This window comes from Condylura cristata, unplaced genomic scaffold, assembly GCF_000260355.1.
Source record: "Condylura cristata isolate star-nosed mole 26May11 unplaced genomic scaffold, ConCri1.0 scaffold00010, whole genome shotgun sequence".
Taxonomy (NCBI): domain Eukaryota; kingdom Metazoa; phylum Chordata; class Mammalia; order Eulipotyphla; family Talpidae; genus Condylura; species Condylura cristata.
The window spans coordinates 46120746-46139833 of record NW_004567111.1 but is presented as its reverse complement, the minus strand read 5'-3'; the positions used below and the strand labels follow the sequence as shown (position 1 = coordinate 46139833).

Sequence of the window (19088 nt, the reverse complement as noted above, 5' to 3'; positions counted from 1 at the left end):
AGGGCACCAAGTCTTGCCTTCATCAATTTGATTAAGGCCTATGTGGAACTATGTGGATACTGATCAAGACATTCTGTCAAATAAATGCTGTAATTAATTTGTAAGTTACCTTCTATCTCACTAAGATGATTTCCCACATCACCTTTGTTAGTTTGGATTTTTTAAGCTTCTCTCGCTCTTGTTTATATTAATTCATAGAAATGTTTGTTCTCTAAATTTGAGTGCTTCAAATGTAAATCATTTTAAAGCTGATCAACTTTCCTAATGATTTGCTTTCAAGTAACTTTATATATATATAATTATAGAAATATAAATTTTATCCATCTCAGAAATAACAAAGTGTCAGGTAAGTAGAAAATAATTCAAACACTATGACAAATATTTGAATTACATAACATGAGGCTCTGATTAATTTAGAAAAGAATTCGTGGTTCTAAGAAAATAGCCCATCCATTGATTGCACAATCTCCCTTAGGTTTGTGGAACTGTAACTAGTGTTGATTTGAGCCCTGGAAGTTCAAATTCCTGTGACATGCAGTTTGGTAGGTCCTTGACAATTTATGAACATTAAATTTTAAGAGATAATTTTAACCACATGATCAGCATCAAGATACTACACTAGGTGCTGGATTCAGATTCCTCTGCTGTAAGAGAATAAACCTGCAAGTTTTATCGTCTGGATAATTTGCTGGAAATTATTTCTGGAATAATCAGATACCTACTAGATATTTTTTTTTAAGATTTATTTATTTATTCATACAGAACTGGGGTACAGGCCAGAGATGCGGAGGGTGAGAGGATTCACCAGAGACAGAGCAGGAAGCAGAACAGGCAGATGGACGAAGTACACTGCTGAGGGGAGCAGCGGGCGGGTCAGGGGAGGTCTGCCTGGCCATGTGGTCGCCTCCGGGGCAGGCAGGAATCGAACTCATGCGGAAGTGGCTTTAGTTTCTTAGTGCAGTGCTTTAACCCGCTGCGCCATCAGGGAGGGCCCCCTACTAGATATTTTTAAAACATTCATTCTTTCTCCTCTCACTTGGATTTTCATTTGTTTGATGTGGTGGGGAGCTGGGGGACATCATAGAAAGAGTTTCTTGACAGGTCTTAATGTTGTTTGCAATCTTTCCATAATGTGGGACTGTTACTCTTACTCAGAGAATAATCAGTATAAAGCTATGTGGAACTCAGGGCCCTCCCTGCCGGCAAAACAGTTAAAGCATAGCACTATGAAGCTATCCGCAGCCGCTGCAACACTACGTGGATCCCCAGATAGGGAGCTGACCCACGTGATGTGGCAGACCTCTCCTGTCTTGCGCACTTCTCCCTTCATTAGTGTATTTCAATCAGTCTGCCTGTTCTGCTCCACACTGTCTCTGGTGAATCCTCTCACTGTTCTTGCACCTCTGTCTTGTACCCAGTTCTTGTATGCAAAAATAAATATTTAAAAATAAATAAATAGATCATAAAAATGAGTGAATTCCCTGGGAAAATGATGAAAATTGATGAAGTCAACACATCCTTTATGAAGATGCTGGGCCATAGGCTTTAGCTCAAAGGACTGGTAGAATTTTGACAGGTATAGCGAGGGAGAATAGGCATTGAATGCATGGGAGCATGAATGGCATTAGGTAAAGGGAATGAAAATGAAGAATAATACACTAACTGAATGAGAAATTGTCTGTTGGAGGTTTTGGAAGATTATTTTAATTGGCAGAGTTGTATCTGATTATGCAGCCTCAAAATCCAAGCTGAGGATCTCAGGATTGATGAGGCAGAAAAGGGAGACACTGACAGCTATAATAAAGATGCAACATAATGGAAGCTATATAAAAGAAAGTACAGAGTGGTAGGAAGAACAGTGGTAAAAATAAAGTATAAGGCATTATTAAGTGATGCATGTAATAAAGTAACCAATATCCTGTGCTATGCACCAACCACATCCTTTGATTTCATAATGATTTATTATACCATCACCCTCATTATCTAAAACAGAACACTACAATTTCATATACCATCTGTGAGCTCCAAATGGTCATAATTAACAATCACAAATGTTCTATAAAGGTGATATGCTAAAATTAGCTGTAGCATGCTTGTCAGCAGGCTACTTCTGTGAGTACAATGACATTTGATGACAACATGACTAATTAAACATCTTCAAGTTTAATATTTTGACTAACGGCTAGTTAAGGCAAAAACAGCAAGACCATAACCAAAATAAGTATCCTTCAAATGAGAGCTGGCTAATGTAGTGTCCAGAATATAGAAAATATTCTCCAAAATGTTCATTGTATGTAGGGAAAATTTGGATGTATTTGTAGCAAATGTAAAGGGCTATCTGATTGTTTTTTCATCAAGTATTTCTGTTCTTGATTCCTTAAGAACTCCATAGAAAGATCATGGTTTGTTGCTGAAGGAGAATGATTCTCTTTCACAGCATGCACACCCAAATTCTGGAAAAACTGGGTAGTTTCAGCAAATTTAGGATTGAGACTTTGAAGCTTAATTTCACCACTAAAAATGGCCATCCTTATTATACATACTTATAGCTGTCTAAACTGTTACAGCTAACTAGAAAAGCAATGAGCCAAAAAGTGCATTGAATTTCATCAAATTGAAGATGCTGCTGATTATAAGATGCATCATTATCTTACATATTACTAAGAAATATAAAACACTTCAAATTAAACCATGGCCCAATGCTTCTGTCTTATTTTTAAAAATTTATTTTGTACTTAAAGATATTGAAGGAGTCTTTTAAACTTATTTAACACAACTTAAAATCATTGAGCTACTTTAAGTAGGAAAACATAAATAGAATGAACTCATTAGAATATTCCTAAAACTCTTCACATTTATGATCTGATTCTTCTAAATGACTTGAGTAAGATCCAAAAATAATGTCTTTGTTTTTCTTTGCAGTATCATTCTTCATGCCTTCAAAAGCCTGATGCACTGTTTCTTAAAAGAATGTTTTATTTCTTTGGAATCTTCTTCCATACCATTTTGTTGTTCTTGCTAGAACTCTTTATATGCATGAAAAACTGACACACTTGATGGGTTAGAACATGATCCTGGTTCTCTTTCCTAGTCTCCCCAATCTTCCTTCTGCTCAGCTGGTGTTCATAATTTTCTTAGACAAATGATAATGAACAAATTCAACATGAGACTTATTTCCATACTAGTTCAGCTGTTTTCCTATAGGCATCAATTTTATTTTATTTCAGCAATGCAACCACCTATCTAATTAACATCTACTAGCTTATGTGAGGTGCTACTAGTGCTAATAATAGCTTCTATTTTTGATCACGGTGTGCCAGCCTTTTATTAGCAACTGATGTGCTTTCTGTCAATTCTACCATAAACTTATGAGAGAGTGCTGGTATATAGACCTACCAATTTTTGTAGGAAAGATCTGACAAAAGAGGATCTTTCACACACACTTGTTCCAAATCTTATAAAAATAGTGAAATTGAGCTATAAGTCCAAGCTGTCTTATCCCAGAGCTCTCTCTGTTGAATGTTATACTACCTGTTTCCACAGGCTTTGCATCTTAAATCATATGCATTCAGGAATATTGTAAGAAAAGCACAACCATGGCCAAAGAAGAAAAGTAAAATAATTCTTTTTAATAATTATTGAGTTTAAGGATCAATAATGTCTCACTGCTTTTCAAGGGGTTAACAGCCAGTTATTTGGTTTAAGCAGCTGATTTTCATAACCACTGCACAATTTTCTTCAGATATTTCACTCTTGTTCTGATATATGGAAAAGGTGTTTAGTCAAAAGGATTCACACTATATAGAAGAGACATAGGCATTTTAGAATGCATAGCTGACCCTGAAATTTATAAAATAGTACAGTAATTGTGACAAAAACCTTGAAGTGTCTTAGTCTTTAACTGTGCCAGGCAATGCCAGGTTGAGATGATGCCAACAAATGACACCACTATTCTGCAGGTGAAAATAGCTTATTTTGGTTTTGAAAGTATTTCTGGGCCCTCCTTGATGTGCAGCGGGTTAAAGCACAGCACTACAAATCTAGTTGCAGTCCCCCTCTGGGGTTAGATTCCAGGCAAGGGAGGTGATCCACATGACACAGCAGACCTCTCCTCTCTGGCCTGTTTTTCCCCTCAGCAGTTACTTTATCACTCTGCCTGTTCTGCTCTGTCTCTGGTGAATCCTCTCACCACCTCTGTACCTCAGTTCTGTAACCCAGGTCTGTATGCATAAATAAATAAATCTTTTTTTTTTTTTAAGAATTTCTAACTTTGTTTAATTGCAAACTTAAATAATGGTACAGAATATGATACAGACTTTTCAGTACTAAATTCTGTAGCTTTCTAGTGCTTTGACTGTGTTCATATAATTATCACTGAGTGGGATGGCTCTGAAATATAGTGCCAATTCAAATTGCTTTCTGAGCAGTTATTTTCACTACTTTATGGTTGAAAACATTTGCCTGAGCTTTACCAAATTGCTCTGTTTATGGTTAGATTGGCCCTTTACAATTTGGCAGAATTTTGGTAAGCTCAGCTTACCGTGTATTAGATGTTATAATTTACTGGGAATTTTTGAAATGTCTAGGGATGATTAGTATCTAGTTTTCTGAATTCTGCTTATTGAAATTGTGTCTAAAATGTGGAGCATTACATATATGTTAATTTTCCCTAGCACATTGTTTGAAGTTTTTATCAGACATGACCAAATGGGAGTGTGAGGTTATTTTATAAATCTTCAATACAGATTAAAACAACAAACTAAAACAATATAATGTGAAGCCTTCATACTCTTGAACAAATAATTAAATGATTGTAGGATGAGTGGACAGTTCTACAAATCTATATGGAGGTTGCAGAAAATCTAATACATCAAATTCTAAAGATTAATTAAAAAAGTAAGCAGTGGCCCTCCCTGGTGGCGCAGCGGGTTTAAGCACTGCACTGAGAATCTAAAGCCGCTTCCGCATGAGTTCGATTCCCGCCTGCCCGGGAGGTGACCACATGGCGCGGCAGACCTCTCCTGACCCGCCCGCTGCTCCCCTCAGCAGTGTACTTCGTCCATCTGCCTGTTCTGCTCCCCACTCTGTCTCTGGTGAAGCCTCTCGCCGCCCCTGAGCCTCTGGCCTGTACCCTAGTTCTGTATGCACAAATAAATAATAAATCTTTAAAAAAAAAAAAAAGTAAGCAGTAACTTTCCACTAAAGTGGTTTTTATGTATTTGAAGCTGTGAGGAGCAAAGTAGACCTATTTATAATAACTTTTCAAGTTAATAGCTAGGAATAAATAAAAATTATTACATGCTAACACATACTGAGAAAAAACCTATTATTAATTAGTATTTATTGGATACTAGTGAAATTCTCAGCATAATAACTTAATAGAGCATTTATCATTTAGTACCATATCTCAAAGACATAGGTTGGTGAAAAATTTAAAGATTGGAGAGCAAATTGCCTAATCCTCAACATTTCAGTGCAAGGAATAGTCACAGTAGAAATATTCCTATATAAAGTTGTAATTTATTTTTTTTTTACGTTAGTGTTGTTTTCCTGGTGGAGAGCAGGAAATATATTTGATATTTTTGAAGCCGCAATCACTATTATAGAGTGGTCAACTAATATTAAGAATAGACCCCAATAATAAATGCTGGAGAAAGTGCAGGAAGAGAGGGACCCTATTTATTACACTGTTGGTGGGATGTAAACCAGTTTGGCTACTATGGAAAATAATTCTGGGTTTAGATTTAAAAAAAAAATGAAAATGAAAACACCAGATGACGTAGCAATTCATTTTTTGGGCATCAGCTCAAAGAACATTAAACCATCATTATGAAAAGCTACATTGTCTACAATGTTTATTGCAGGATTAGTTAGGATAAGGAAGCACATCCACAATATAGACTACTATTTAGTCAGAATTAAAGATGAAATAAAGTCATTTCCAGCAAATTGGAGGGCATTCAAAGGAATGATGTGCTGTAAAGCAAGTCAAAATCATGAAGGGAGATAAGGTTAAGAAAAGGGGAGGGGAAAAAGGGATATTGCAGCATGAGGTATAGTGTGGGGTGGGAGGTTAGAAACAGTCATAATATAAAGTATTGAAATAAATAAATGAAATTATCCTTTAACTTTTTATTTTTTTTTACGTAAAAATCTTCCTTAGGATGTTTATAATGACCATTACTTAGATTTTAAGTATTTTATTTTGTCTAATCAGCTTATATGTAAATGTAACTATTTGTCTTCATGATTTTGACTTGCTTTACATTTTTCTAATTATTATGTGAAAACATAATTCAGAAAACCAGTTTTCCTGGATTTTATTGTAGATTTGTTAGGATGTAAACAAATACCTTTCCAAAATAGGTAAGTTCATGGTCTTCATCCTTATAAGAACAAGTTACACAGAGATCCTTGTGGCTTCAAAAGAAATCAGCTGTAGTTCATAAGTCAGAAAACATGTTACTATAGGCAGGGAATGCAGAAAAATAAACACCTTTATTATTTCACTCCTTGTGATGAATATACAATTCCAGAGGTACGTTGATATTTCACAGATATGATGTCTTAAACAAGATAGTCTACTAGGATATCCTGTGTGATATTACTACATAATCCATTTTCAAAATATACTTTTTGTGGAGAAAACATTTATGATTTGAATAAAGAACTGCTCTGCTAAGGATTTGCTGTGAGTTTATGTGATAACTTTGTTGCTAGGGAACCCCAATAGCAGTTTTGATATGTAATTTGCTTGAAACTATTAAAAGTGCTTTGCCTAAGGTTTGAGACAGGCTGAATTAGGCTCAGAGAGCATTAGGTGTTGCTATTTTAATGAACTGAAGCTTTACATTTGGGATTTAGTTTAGTGAAACCAAAATAATTTGGCACTTTGGGAAATGAAATCTGTTGAACCAAGTTGAGAGGAATTTAATATTCACGCTATCTCTGTTGGCTTCCTAATCTTCATCTTCTAGTGCCTACCCCATATCTAAATTTGGGAACTTTTTTTTAAGTGCATGCTGTGTAACTTCTCCTTCGTAGGGCTTCCTCTCTATAAATCTGCTCTATTTTGCTTTCTTTGCCTCATACAACAAAGTTCGGGACACCATTAAGAGAGAAGCCAGAAATTTCAATTTTGCCTTTAGTGTGTCTTCCCTTCCTATCTTGGTGCTTGGGCTTCATACCAACTTCTTCTATGAGGTTTTCACCTCTATAGCTATGTCTTTACTCTTGATGCTACATACAGACTTTGTTAGGAATTTGTCTTTAGTTTTCTCCATGTTCCCATTTTAAGGATTATGACCACCCATTTCATCCTTGTGCTCAGCATCCAGAATTCCAACCCAGGGATATTCCAGGAGTAAAATTCCATAGGTTTTCTCTATTTTATATAAAAAGGGATTTCCAGATAACCTTTGGCCTTGGGTGATCTGTAACTGGCCTGCTAGTGTTCAGGGGAAGGATGTCCTAAAGGAACTCTGCAGAGTCTATGGACTCCACCCCCTACTCCAGCTTTCTGGACCCTACCCCCTACTCCAGTGATTGGAAACTACAACTCCCAGCAGTACTAGGGAGAGAACTGCGAGGACCCAACGGCAGAGCTAGCAGGAATTCTGGGACACTTGGGGGATAAATAGGGCATGATTGCATCTCACTCTCTCGCTCAGGAAATGACTCTCTGGACGGTGTGACTCGGTGTGTTCGTCAGCCTAGCAGTAAGGTATTCTAGTTACTTTGTATCCTGCTCTCTTTCCCTCAGTTGTTTCCTTTCCTTTCCCCTTTTGTAAATCTGTATTGACCCTTTTGTGTGTACCTGCAGTATAACTGATTTGTGAGCACGCAGGTGAGGCCCCACAGACAGGTGGGCCAGTCCACTCTGGGCTACCCTGTAACACTAGTACAATTTTATTTTTTAAGATTTATTTATTTATGCATACAGAATTGGAGTACAGGCCAGAGGTACAGGGATGGCGAGAGGATTCACCAGAGATAGTGAGGAGCAGAACAGGCCAACTGACGAAGTACACTGCTGAGGGGAGCAGCAGTTGGGTGGAGAGGTCGCCATGTAGACAGGGTGGGGATCGAACTCATGCTCAAGTGGCTTTATCTTCTCAGTGCTCTGCTTATACACACACACACACACACACACACACACACACACACACATATATATATACACACACTTTATAATAATAATTTTATTTTAAATCTTAATATTTACTATCCCAACCTGCTACACTACTAGGGAGGGCCCAATAACTTTTAATCTGAATGTACTTGGAATACTTGGCTCTATAAATCAAGTGATGGTTTTTACTTCCGTAGTTCTTGAGTTTAATACATTTTTTCTTAGTAGCAGCAGCATAAATTAAAGACTATCTGCTAGCTACTTGTCTGGGATTTTGCTGTTTAGAAGTTAAAATCTTATATGCTTAATTGAGGCATATGAATATATAATTCATTATGAATATGAATGTATTAAAGTATTTTTTTAAAGTTACCTACAAATTTCTGAGCTTTATTATGAAAAAGAATAGAAAACAAGGCTCACTAGTGGTGCAGGGATTAAAAACAGGGCACTATCAGGCTATTGACAGCCACTGCAGGATGAGTTTCAATGGACCAAGGAGCTGACCCACATGGCACAGCAGACATCTCCTGTCTTGCCTGCCTCAGCAGTCTATTTTGGTGGATCTGCGTCTGTTCCTCACTCTGTCTCTGCTGTATACTCACCCCTCATCTCTGGTTTATACCCCAATTCTTGTATGCATGAATAAATAAATCTTAATAAAAAAAGAATTGATGAAGCCCAGGTCATTAAAAATATTTAACTAGGGGCCCTTCCTGATAGCACAACGGGTTAAAGTACAGCACTGCAAAGCTAGCTGCAGCCACTGCAGCACAAGTTCAGTCCCCCTCCAGGGATGTGATCCACATGGCAGCAGACCGCTCCTGTCTCGCCTGCTGCTCGCCTCAGCAGTGTATTTCTTCAGTCTGCCTGTTTTGCTTCCCATTCTGTCTCTGATGAATCCTCTCACTGCCCCTGTACCTCTGCTGTGTACCCAAGTTCTGTATGCATAAATAAGTAAATCTTTCAAAATGTATTAAACTACAGTGATTATCATAATTTCTGATGGTAATGGTTTCACATAAATGATAACATTTGTTTTTGTTACTTGAATTCTATATCAAAAATATTTAGAATTAAAACTGCAGTCTATGAATTGTTAGATTTTTAAATTCATGTGCCTTGGGCCAGTGATTCTTCTGGGTAGAAATAATAAATATCTAATTTGTTTGCAATAATTTGATGTGAACAAATTAGGACAGAATGCTTAGATTTGGAGGTAAAGCTCATGTAATGCTTGATAATCTAAAACTTGTGATCCATGATGGTAAGTTGTCATTTATTCTGAGTGGCTTATAAATGTGCAAATTCCCCTGTATTATGATGTCTTAAACTATAAACCATTAACATTTTAGTAGGGATTTACTTATCAGACTGTTATCTGATGAAATTATTGATTGACATAAAATAGTACACACAAAAGATAAGTTTTAAAAATAGCTGACCAGCAGTCTTATGTTTTATACTTATCTTTACTCTCTTATTTCTTTCTGTGTACTGAAAACAATTTCTTGTTTGTATTTGTGGTGTCTAACATCACATTTCTTCTGTAAAAGATTGAAACCCTTTAACGCCAACAGTCATAAGTGGACTTGGTTGATGTTTTGGATCTCATGTAGCCAGATTTTGAAATGCTAGTTTGGGTAGGCTTTAATTTGACTTTAAGCAATTAATATGCTATTGTTACCCTACAATACTGTGAATTTCTGGGAGCCTCTTTGGTAGCAAACATGTCACATATGGCATAGTACTATCTCCAGAAAATATGTTCATAAGTAAAACTTTTTATTCCAAATAAATTTACAAAACAATAGGTAACATGAGTCAAAGTAATTATACTATTGAGTTTATTTTCTGCTGAAAACATGCTCAGTCACAAATACACTAGCTTCTAAAATATTCTTGCCCAGACTATCTGCCCAGAAAAAATCAGCCTTATCTTTAAGTTGGTGGCTTAGTCATTCTTCAAGAACACAGCTTTATGATATCATAGAAATACAGACAGAGCTTGATTGTTCCAGTCTTTGAAAATTTGATGGATTGCTTTTTTCCTTGAGGGATGAATAAATCACCACCACCTCATAAATCTTAACAATCAGTTTTCTTTCTAGACTCAAGAATATCTATGAATAGCTCACAGGGGGTACATTAAACCAACATGATAAAACAAAAACAAAAACAAAACCTGAAAGTGAAAGGCAGAATTAAAATGAAAAAATGAGGAATATGTTGGTAATCCTTTGTAGGTGCCCAGATGTTATATATGCAACATGACCTTTGGGTTATCTTTGTTACACTGTGTATAAAAATAGGTTCCTAGAGGGAAAGAACTTAACTGATGAGCATTAAATAAAATAAGGGTGCTCTTTGTCTCTCTGTCCATTACGGAGCTTTCCCTGAGTGACTCCTAGTAAGTTTCTTTCTTCATCTGAAGTAAACAAATCAGGGAATATTGGACCCTTAAATTCAACAGATGGATGAATTTTCTAGGCCCTCATGCATATTTGTTTTATTGTTGTTTTAAAGATTTACTTATATATGCATACAAAACTGGGGTAGCGGTTAGAGGTATAGGGGTGGTGAGAGGATTCACCAGAGACAGAATGGGGAGCAGAACAGGCAGACTGACTGAAATGCACTGCAAAGGAAAGCAGTGGGCAGGTGAGGAAAGGTCTACTGTACCATGTGGGTCACCTCCCTGGCCGGGGATCAAAGTCGTGCTGAAGCTGTGGCTAGCTTCCTAATGCTACACGTTAACCCATTGTGTCACCAGGGAGAATCCCCAAGCATATTTGATAACACTTGCCTTTGGTGTCTTGTGGAGGTAAGTATAGAAAAGTATTTCTATGTGCTATCCTGGAATTTGTATGCAAACAAAGGTGTTTTATCTGTTTCTTTTTGTATTTTGTGATAATGTGCTGACAGTTGTAAAACTTAACATTTCTCAGAGGAGGGGATAGAAGATGCAAAATGAATTTGCTCTCACTATATCCCTCCTACTATTTTTTTTTATTATTTTGATCTAGAATTCAAGTTGGTATGGTGTTTGAATTTTGCTTAAAAAGGATCATGTGGATATGTTAAACATTCATTGGTTTATTTATGATTAAAAATTTAACTAAAACATTCTTTACATTCTTTTTTCATGATTTTTTGGCTTTGTTCCGCTCTAATCTATTTGGAGTATTGTCACTTTGTTGGCCTCCTTAGGACACACATATTTAAAACAACTCCTGGTTCTAGTAAGTAGCAAAAATATCCATGTATCTTCACAAGTAGTGAAGTATATTGAAGTTTAAGCACTGTGTCAATCATTCAGTCCATTGTATATAAATGGAAGAAAACATCTAAGACCAGATTATGTTCATGTCGTGTTTTTATAATAATAGATATATTCCAGAGGAAAATGGAGCCTAAGTTTTCTTCTTCATTCACGAGCATCTAAAGAAGGCACAAACCAATGGGTGAGGAGACACACCCATGCATCCTCTCATGCCCAATGCCTACTTATTACCGTTAAAATTCATTAGTAGATTTTTCCCACATCCTTGAGGTAAAGTCAACTGGCCAATTCTCTTTCTTTGTTCCTATTTCAGTGGTGACACTATATAAGCTTGACCTGTTCTAGGAAGTTCTTGATAGGAGAAGAAACTATATAGATTTCTCACATGAGGATATAAAATAATCTACATGCTTAAAAATGTACATGACTTTTCTTTATGGTCAAAGTCTGTTTCAGACAGTTAAAGGCAATTGATGAATTTGAAGATACTATGCTATATGAAATAAATCAGACCATAGAAATAACTAGTGGAGTATTCTACTTAAAGATAGTTTCTGGAATAGTCAACTTTATACAGATGGAAAGTAAATTAGTGGCTACCAGTGCTTGGGATGGGGAACACAGAGCTATTGTTTAATAATATATCACTTTGGGATGATAAAACATTCTAGAATTGATACGTGGCCATAGTTATACAGTAGTGTGAATGCACTTAATGTCATTGACCTGTGTACTTAAAAGACTGTTGAAATGGTAAATTTAATATTATGTGTATTTTACCAGCACACAAAAAGAAAATGACCCATGCTAACTAACTTTGAAATCAGTTGAGTGGCCTGGAGCTGGATAAAGTCCTTTCCCCTCTATTACCAAAGCCCATGCTCTGACATTATAGAGAGTGTTGCTTCACATTAAGTGAATCCAGGTGCCAAATTCTGTAATGTCCCCATACCTAAAAAAGAAAGGTTAGTGGAGAGGTTATAAGCACTCATATCACCTTTGGAGACCCACCTCAAGAAGAGAAAATTCCAACACAAATCAGTTATTTTTCTTTGCGTATTTCATATCTAAATAACAAGGCTTAATGGCATAAGAAATATTTCTTCATGTTTTGGTAAGTTTTTTTTTTTTTTAATAGTGGTCTCCTTTGGCACCTGGTGACATACTCCTATGCTACATAGAAGACCCATCAAGAAGAGTTTTTCCTGCTTAGTGTTGCAGGTGCCTTAGGTGTTGATTTGAACACATAGGGAGTACATTCTATAAGTCTATCTGTAATGTGATTTTTTAAACGATTCAGTGATCAGTTTCTGATGTCAAAGTCAAATAAAAAGTTTAGGCAAGAAATTTGATATTTTTCTCTCTTCAAAAATGTATTTGTCTCCAAAAGGGGAAGACTGTCAGAATAAAACGTAACTGATTTTCCTGGCTTCTCCAGCATGTCTTGTCCTTGGTTCTGCTATTTTTCCCTGACTGGAATGTTTCCCCAGCTTCTATTTGCCTGTTTAAATTCTAACCATCTCTCTGGGTTTGTTGGAGCCTTGTCAGCACCATGACCCCTTCCTTGTTAGCTCAGCTCTCCCCTGATGTTCTTGCATAACTTGTATTTTCTGACTCACTCATTCAGAATTATCATTCACTGAACTTGCACATTTGCTTTTTATAAGGCTGTATCTGTTGAACCAGCTTCCAGGGTCCACACCTTCTGTTTTACTCATACTGTGTAGCTCCTTTGCACATTTTATCATGCGCAAAGGTGACCCACGGTGTATGACAGCAATAACAGTAAGTCTCTCCTCTTTGTGGTGTACACTATCATGTAGCAGGAGAGAGCTAATGCAATACTTTAGCTCTCTGATTATACAATAAAATCCTTGAAGAAAATTACAAGCTTCCTAGATTCTTTATGACATCCAGACATGCTTATCAAATTCAAGATAGAAAGATTAGTAGTAAATATTCTTTATCTAGACTTTTTCATAGGAATTAAGTACTCAGGGCATTGTTTTGTGAGGTAGGACCCAGAAAACAGATATCACTAATCCTATTTTAATATATGGGGCAAATGGAAAATGATAATCTTATGATGGCTCTGAAACTTAGTAGGAGCTGATGACAAGACCCTAATTTAGAATAGAATCAATAAAATGTTTGTAAAATCTTTTCAGACTATGAGTTTTCTAGTGCTATGACAGTTTCTTCTGCTGCTGAGTCCTCAGCTCTTTGGTCTGCAACAATGCCATTGACCTGCCCTGTGGAGTTCGCGTTTCTACAACTCTTCTTGTCCTCAGCATCATTATCCTGCAGGTTAAGGAATGCTTGGCTGTGACCTATTGCATCCTTCATTTCACTTTTCAGTACTCCCACTTTAGCTTCAGATAAGGATAACACCAATGCTATTATAAAAGGAGAAGTAAAAGAAAACATACCTCCATATAGAAATGTTACACACTAAACATTGAAGAGCATCTCTTTGGCTCTTTATTTTCAATCACTATGCACAAAGGTACTTTACAAGAAAGAGATTTTAGGTGAAACAGTAGCAGATATGAGGAAGATGTGTTGATTTGCTATATCTGTGAGTTATAACTAATAACAGATGGATGCTATTTATAAACTCTTACATGTGTATCCTGGCTCTTCTGAACTCTTCTCTATTCTGGGTCTATCAGCTGCTGCCATTTGAGCAATTAATTGCTCAACCAAACAGTTTAATTTTTTGAAATGTACATTCCCTATATGATCTGCATATTGAGTTACATTCTTAGAGCCATTAAATACTTTGCCACTTATTTTCTAAAACAGAAATTTGTGTATATTATGTCAATTTCAAAACTACATGTAACTTTTCTTTTGCTGTAATCTTTTTTTTTTTAATTTAGAAATATGTACTTATTTCCTAGTCATATCTGTTTTAGTGTCTATGTTTGACTTCCTACTTGAAATTCCCAATGGGAGAGCAAGGAATTTATCTTCTCAGTATCCTACTCATCAATTCCTTCAGCATCCCGATGGTTCCCTAACAAATATCATGTTTACCCTAGAATTCTGACCAATAAGCTTTGAGAACAAGATTGAATTCAATGCCTACAATGCAATGTTCTGATAATTCAACTTGGAGAACCAAGATGAGGTTTTACTAGAGTTGAGAACTCAGGGAAAAGCTCTCTCCCTAAGTCAATTCACCCCATTCTAGCAAACAAATGAGAATGCTGGTGAGAAAAATGACTGATGAGTAGACTGTTGAAAAGATAATCTCCTTGCTCTCCCGTAAGGAATTTCACATAGAATATCAACATGCTCTTAGACAGTAGCAAAACGTGATTATCCAGGGGAGGTTCTGAGGGCTTTGCTCCTCATCCTTGAGAACATTTCAGGAGTCTCTGACATCAATTTTATAGTAATAGCATGAAGGAGAAAAGGGAGAGAAGGAGGAGGTGGAATGGAAAAAGAGGGGAGGAGGAAAAAATTTATTTGCCTTTTCACTCTCAATTATGAGTTTTTTTTTTAAGATTTATTTATTGATGCATACAGAAATAGATTACAGACCTGAAGTGCAGCAGTGGTGAGATGATTCATTTAGACAGAGTGGGGAGCAGACCAGGCAGATCCATAAAGCACACTGCTGAGGGGAGCAGCTGGTAAGTCAGGAGAGGTCTGCTGTGCCATGTGGATCACCTCCTGGGCTGGGGATAGAACTCACACTGAAGCAGCTTTGGCACACTTGCAGTGCTGGTCTTAACTGATTGCACCACCAGGGAGGGCCCGCAATAATGAGTTTTTCAGTGGAATTTACAGAATTTATATGATGTGATTATAACTTCCTTCTGACAGTTGATGGAATGTATGGTTATGTATATTGTATTTTAAAATTGTTCTCAGCTTTATATGTAAAATAGTACCAGTAGTATAACTTAAATAGAGAACAATTCTTTGGGTTCCTCAATAATTCCTAAAGTCATAAAGGGGTCCAAAGTGATGTTGTTTTGGAGTTTGGGATCCTTGGGTTCACTCTGGGAAAGGTTTCACCAGAGCTCCCCTTTCAGTAGCTCAAGGTGGGTTTCTCCACGAGACAGACTCAGTTATATTTAAAGAGCAGGTTTATTGGGGAAAATGACAGAAATAAAGGACACTTGCATAGGCACAAACAGGCAGGGAGAGATGCCCCGGAAGGGACAGGTTTGCTGGGTAAGAGACCTGCATGGTTGCAGACAGGCGGCCTTAGGAGAGCGGCTTCCACTGAGAGAGGTCAGTACAGAGAAGTCCCAGCATGATACAGGTCATGGGCAGGCAGGAGGCTGCTGCCCTGCAGAGGGAAAGAGTGGGTGGAAAGAAGCACCTGCGTAGGCACAGGTGGGCAGAGGACTGCTGTCCCCTGCTGGTGCTTTCATATAGACAGCTTCTCTTTGGGAGGGACTCACTTCCTGTTGAGCCTGTGTTTGTTGATTTTGAATAGAATCTGAAAGAGACAGGAGATCCCACAATGAGCTCAATCTTCATATCTTTTTCACCTTTTGGGTCTGAGCTCTAGACACAGTCCCCAGCAATCTGCTACCTGCTTGGATCTTCCACTTTGTCATCCAGGCATTGGAGCCTGAGGATCTTGATTTTCATAGTTAGGTCAATGGCTATGCTAATCCCTTCTGCCCAAGTCCCTATGTGAGTCAATCTTGTGATGTCTCCTTTTCACAATTCCCTCCATTAAGGATTCCTTTGTATTTGAGGACTGGTAATCCAAAGGCATGGGACTACTTTACTTCTGGAATGGGAACATTCTCGAGCTTCTGTCTGGAGGACAGAAGCTAGAAACTGCCTTGAGTACACGCCTGATACTCTGAATCATTGCTTCCCTTTTTCCAGACTCTTGTGAGGAGACTGAAGGCCATCCCAGTTCTGTTGACACATTTTCCTCAAAGTACAGTACAATTGTTTAACTGTAGCTTCTTTTGCTCAACCCTAGTCAGCTTGCAGCCAAATTCTGGTAATTTTGATAGGACTTTAAATATATCCTATTTCTCAAATCATATTTTTTTGTCTACCTCACAGGGTGGGGGTTTGGTTCATATTTCTCAGTCTTAGTTCCAGCGAGCATTCCAGTCTTTCAAATTCACTGCACTTACTGTACTATATATATATAAATAGTGTAAGTTTAAGAGGAAAAGCAAATATGTTAAAATTGTTCCAAGTTAAATTTGGTGTTTGTTCTTTGCAATTTTGAATTGATGTAATCATAAAAGTCTGATGGAAATATTCAGACACATGAAATGACATCTGGAAAACAAAACTGTGTTACTATTCATTTGAAGTGTTTGTGAAAAACTGTTAAAGTGAATAATTTAAAGAGCTTGGAAATATATTAACACTGTATAAGGCAATCATGCAAATTAACACATAAGTCCTGGGTCAAATTGGATAAGGCTCAAAAGAAACTCAATTTTGAAAAAAAATAAGAATTTTAATAAATCTTAAAAATATTATCTAGATTTATTACCCAGAGTAGCTTAGTTTTGTTAGATGCTTCCTTGCCTCTAACTATAAATTAAAAAGACTAGTGAAATATAAGGCCACTGAATTCTGAAATTTTATAGTTTTTTTTTTTTTTTAAAGATTTATTTATTTATTTGTGCATACAGAACTGGGGTACAGGCCAGAGGCTCAGGGGTGGCGAGAGGCTTCACCAGAGACAGAGTGGGGAGCAGAACAGGCAGATCCACGAAGTACACTGCTGAGGGGAGCAGCGGGCGGGTCAGGAGAGGTCTGGCTCGCCATGTGGTCTCCTCCGGGGCAGGCTGCAGGCGGGAATCGAACTCATGCGGAAGTGGCTTCAGATTCTCAGTACTGTGCTCTAACCCGCTGCGCCACCAGGGAGGGCCAGAAATTTTATAGTTTTTATATCCTATACTATAAATTTAAGAATTAATTACATAGGATAATAATTTATACTCAATTTGATATCTTGCATTCTTTTCAAAAACTGTAAGAGAGGCTTGAAGGTTTCCTAGCTGCGGTTCAGTTGTTAGTAATACAGCTTGTTTTGTCCCGATTTCTGTGACCGGCTGCAAGGAAGAAAGACTGGAGGCAGAAAGGCTGAGCAAGTAAAGTTTATTGCTCCCAGGCAGCAGCTGAGAAGGAGCCCCAGGGTGGCATCCATAGCTACTGTCAGTACTATAGGGGAAAAGGGTCTCTTATATAGATTCTAGGTTCAGGTTCCAAAGGGGTGACTCATCGTTGGGCACCCTGATGTGAGGCCCAGTTTGTCCCACTGGTATCTCCTGGATTGAGGCCCAGTTAATTATCACCCTTGGATTCGAGGCCCAGTTTATTATTGCCCTTATCTAGTCCCACCCATAGTTGTGTCATCACAGCAACACCTGGTCACCCCCAACACAGCTCTTAATTTTTTAAATTTAGAAAATAGATAAGACTAACAATCTCTTTTCTTTCATCACATTGTTGTGGGTATAGATTATTAATACGCAGTGACCTATTATAACAATTAAATATCTTATAAAGGTTTCCCTGGAAAAGCAGAAATTTAAAACTCGGGTTTAAACCATGGCTTTACTCTGGATTACTGGCTGGCTGATTTTAGATATGCTATTTAACCTCTCACAGCCTTCCTTAATTCCCTGGATAAGTGAGATTACAAAATCCTGAGAAAAAGCTCCAAATTCTTTTGGAATTTCCCCCAAATGGCTCTAGTTGTGCTTATGGAATAACTAAGGGTACTTCTGTAAAGTCTTTCTGATTTATCTAGAGCTTTCCCTTTCCCTTTTGTATTCTGTTTCCATGAGGCAGTATTGCCTATGGGTACAACAGCTGCTCTTTCATTCTCTGTTGCTGAGAAACAAATTACCTCAGCTCTTGGGTCAGGAATTGAGCCAGTCTATGGGTCAGGAATTGAGAGGTGGCTTGGTAGGGTCTGTCATGAATTTGCAGTGAAGATAGATGTTAGCTGGGGCTGTGATCATCTGAAGATTTGACTGGGACTAGCAGGCCTGTTTCTAAGATGATTCACGTACACAGTTGTTGACTGGAGTTCAAACATGCATTGAAATTGACTCTTACCTGCTTTCAGACTTAATAGTTAATTTTTAGGGATTATACAATCCAATGGTTTAACAGTTACTGTTACAATTAAATCCCATAAATTTAATTGAAATAAGTTATATTAAGAGCTAAAGTATTAAGTACTCAAAACACATTACTCCCTAATTGTTTTACTACATGTTTCTTTATTGATGCTCTTGTAGTTGTTTATGTCTACTACATCTGTGTGGAGAAATACTGTATAGTTGTGTCCTACAGCTCATCTCAATCTCATCCTTTGTCTGATACCAGTGACTTTATGTTGGTAGCTTGAAATCAGCACTGTATGAGTACTTACACTACATTTCAGCAAAAATACAAGTTTGTTTTATTGATTTTGGAAGGTATAAATTCTGTCAGATACATTCATTATGATGGCAAAATTACACATTACACACAATTTGAAAACACAGATGTTAAATACCTAGCAGCCAGCACACTGGCCTAAATGATTTATGTCTCTCCCACATGCAAAATATTCATAAACTTCCCATGAAACCCCCTCACAGTCTCTCTCTCCCTTTTTTTTTTTTTTTTTCAAAATTTATTTATTTCACTCCCACTCTCATACAGTCTATTTTATGT

At 37.2% G+C, this 19088-nt stretch overlaps 1 protein-coding gene across 1 annotated transcript in view; it reads left to right on the top strand.

The window, feature by feature from the left end:
- LOC101627924 overlaps positions 1-19088 on the top strand; it is a 55966-nt gene that overhangs the window by 14727 nt on the left and 22151 nt on the right. Inside the window, 1 exon segment of the mRNA XM_012723167.1 lies at positions 18668-18768. Coding sequence (XP_012578621.1) covers positions 18668-18768 — 101 coding nt within the window.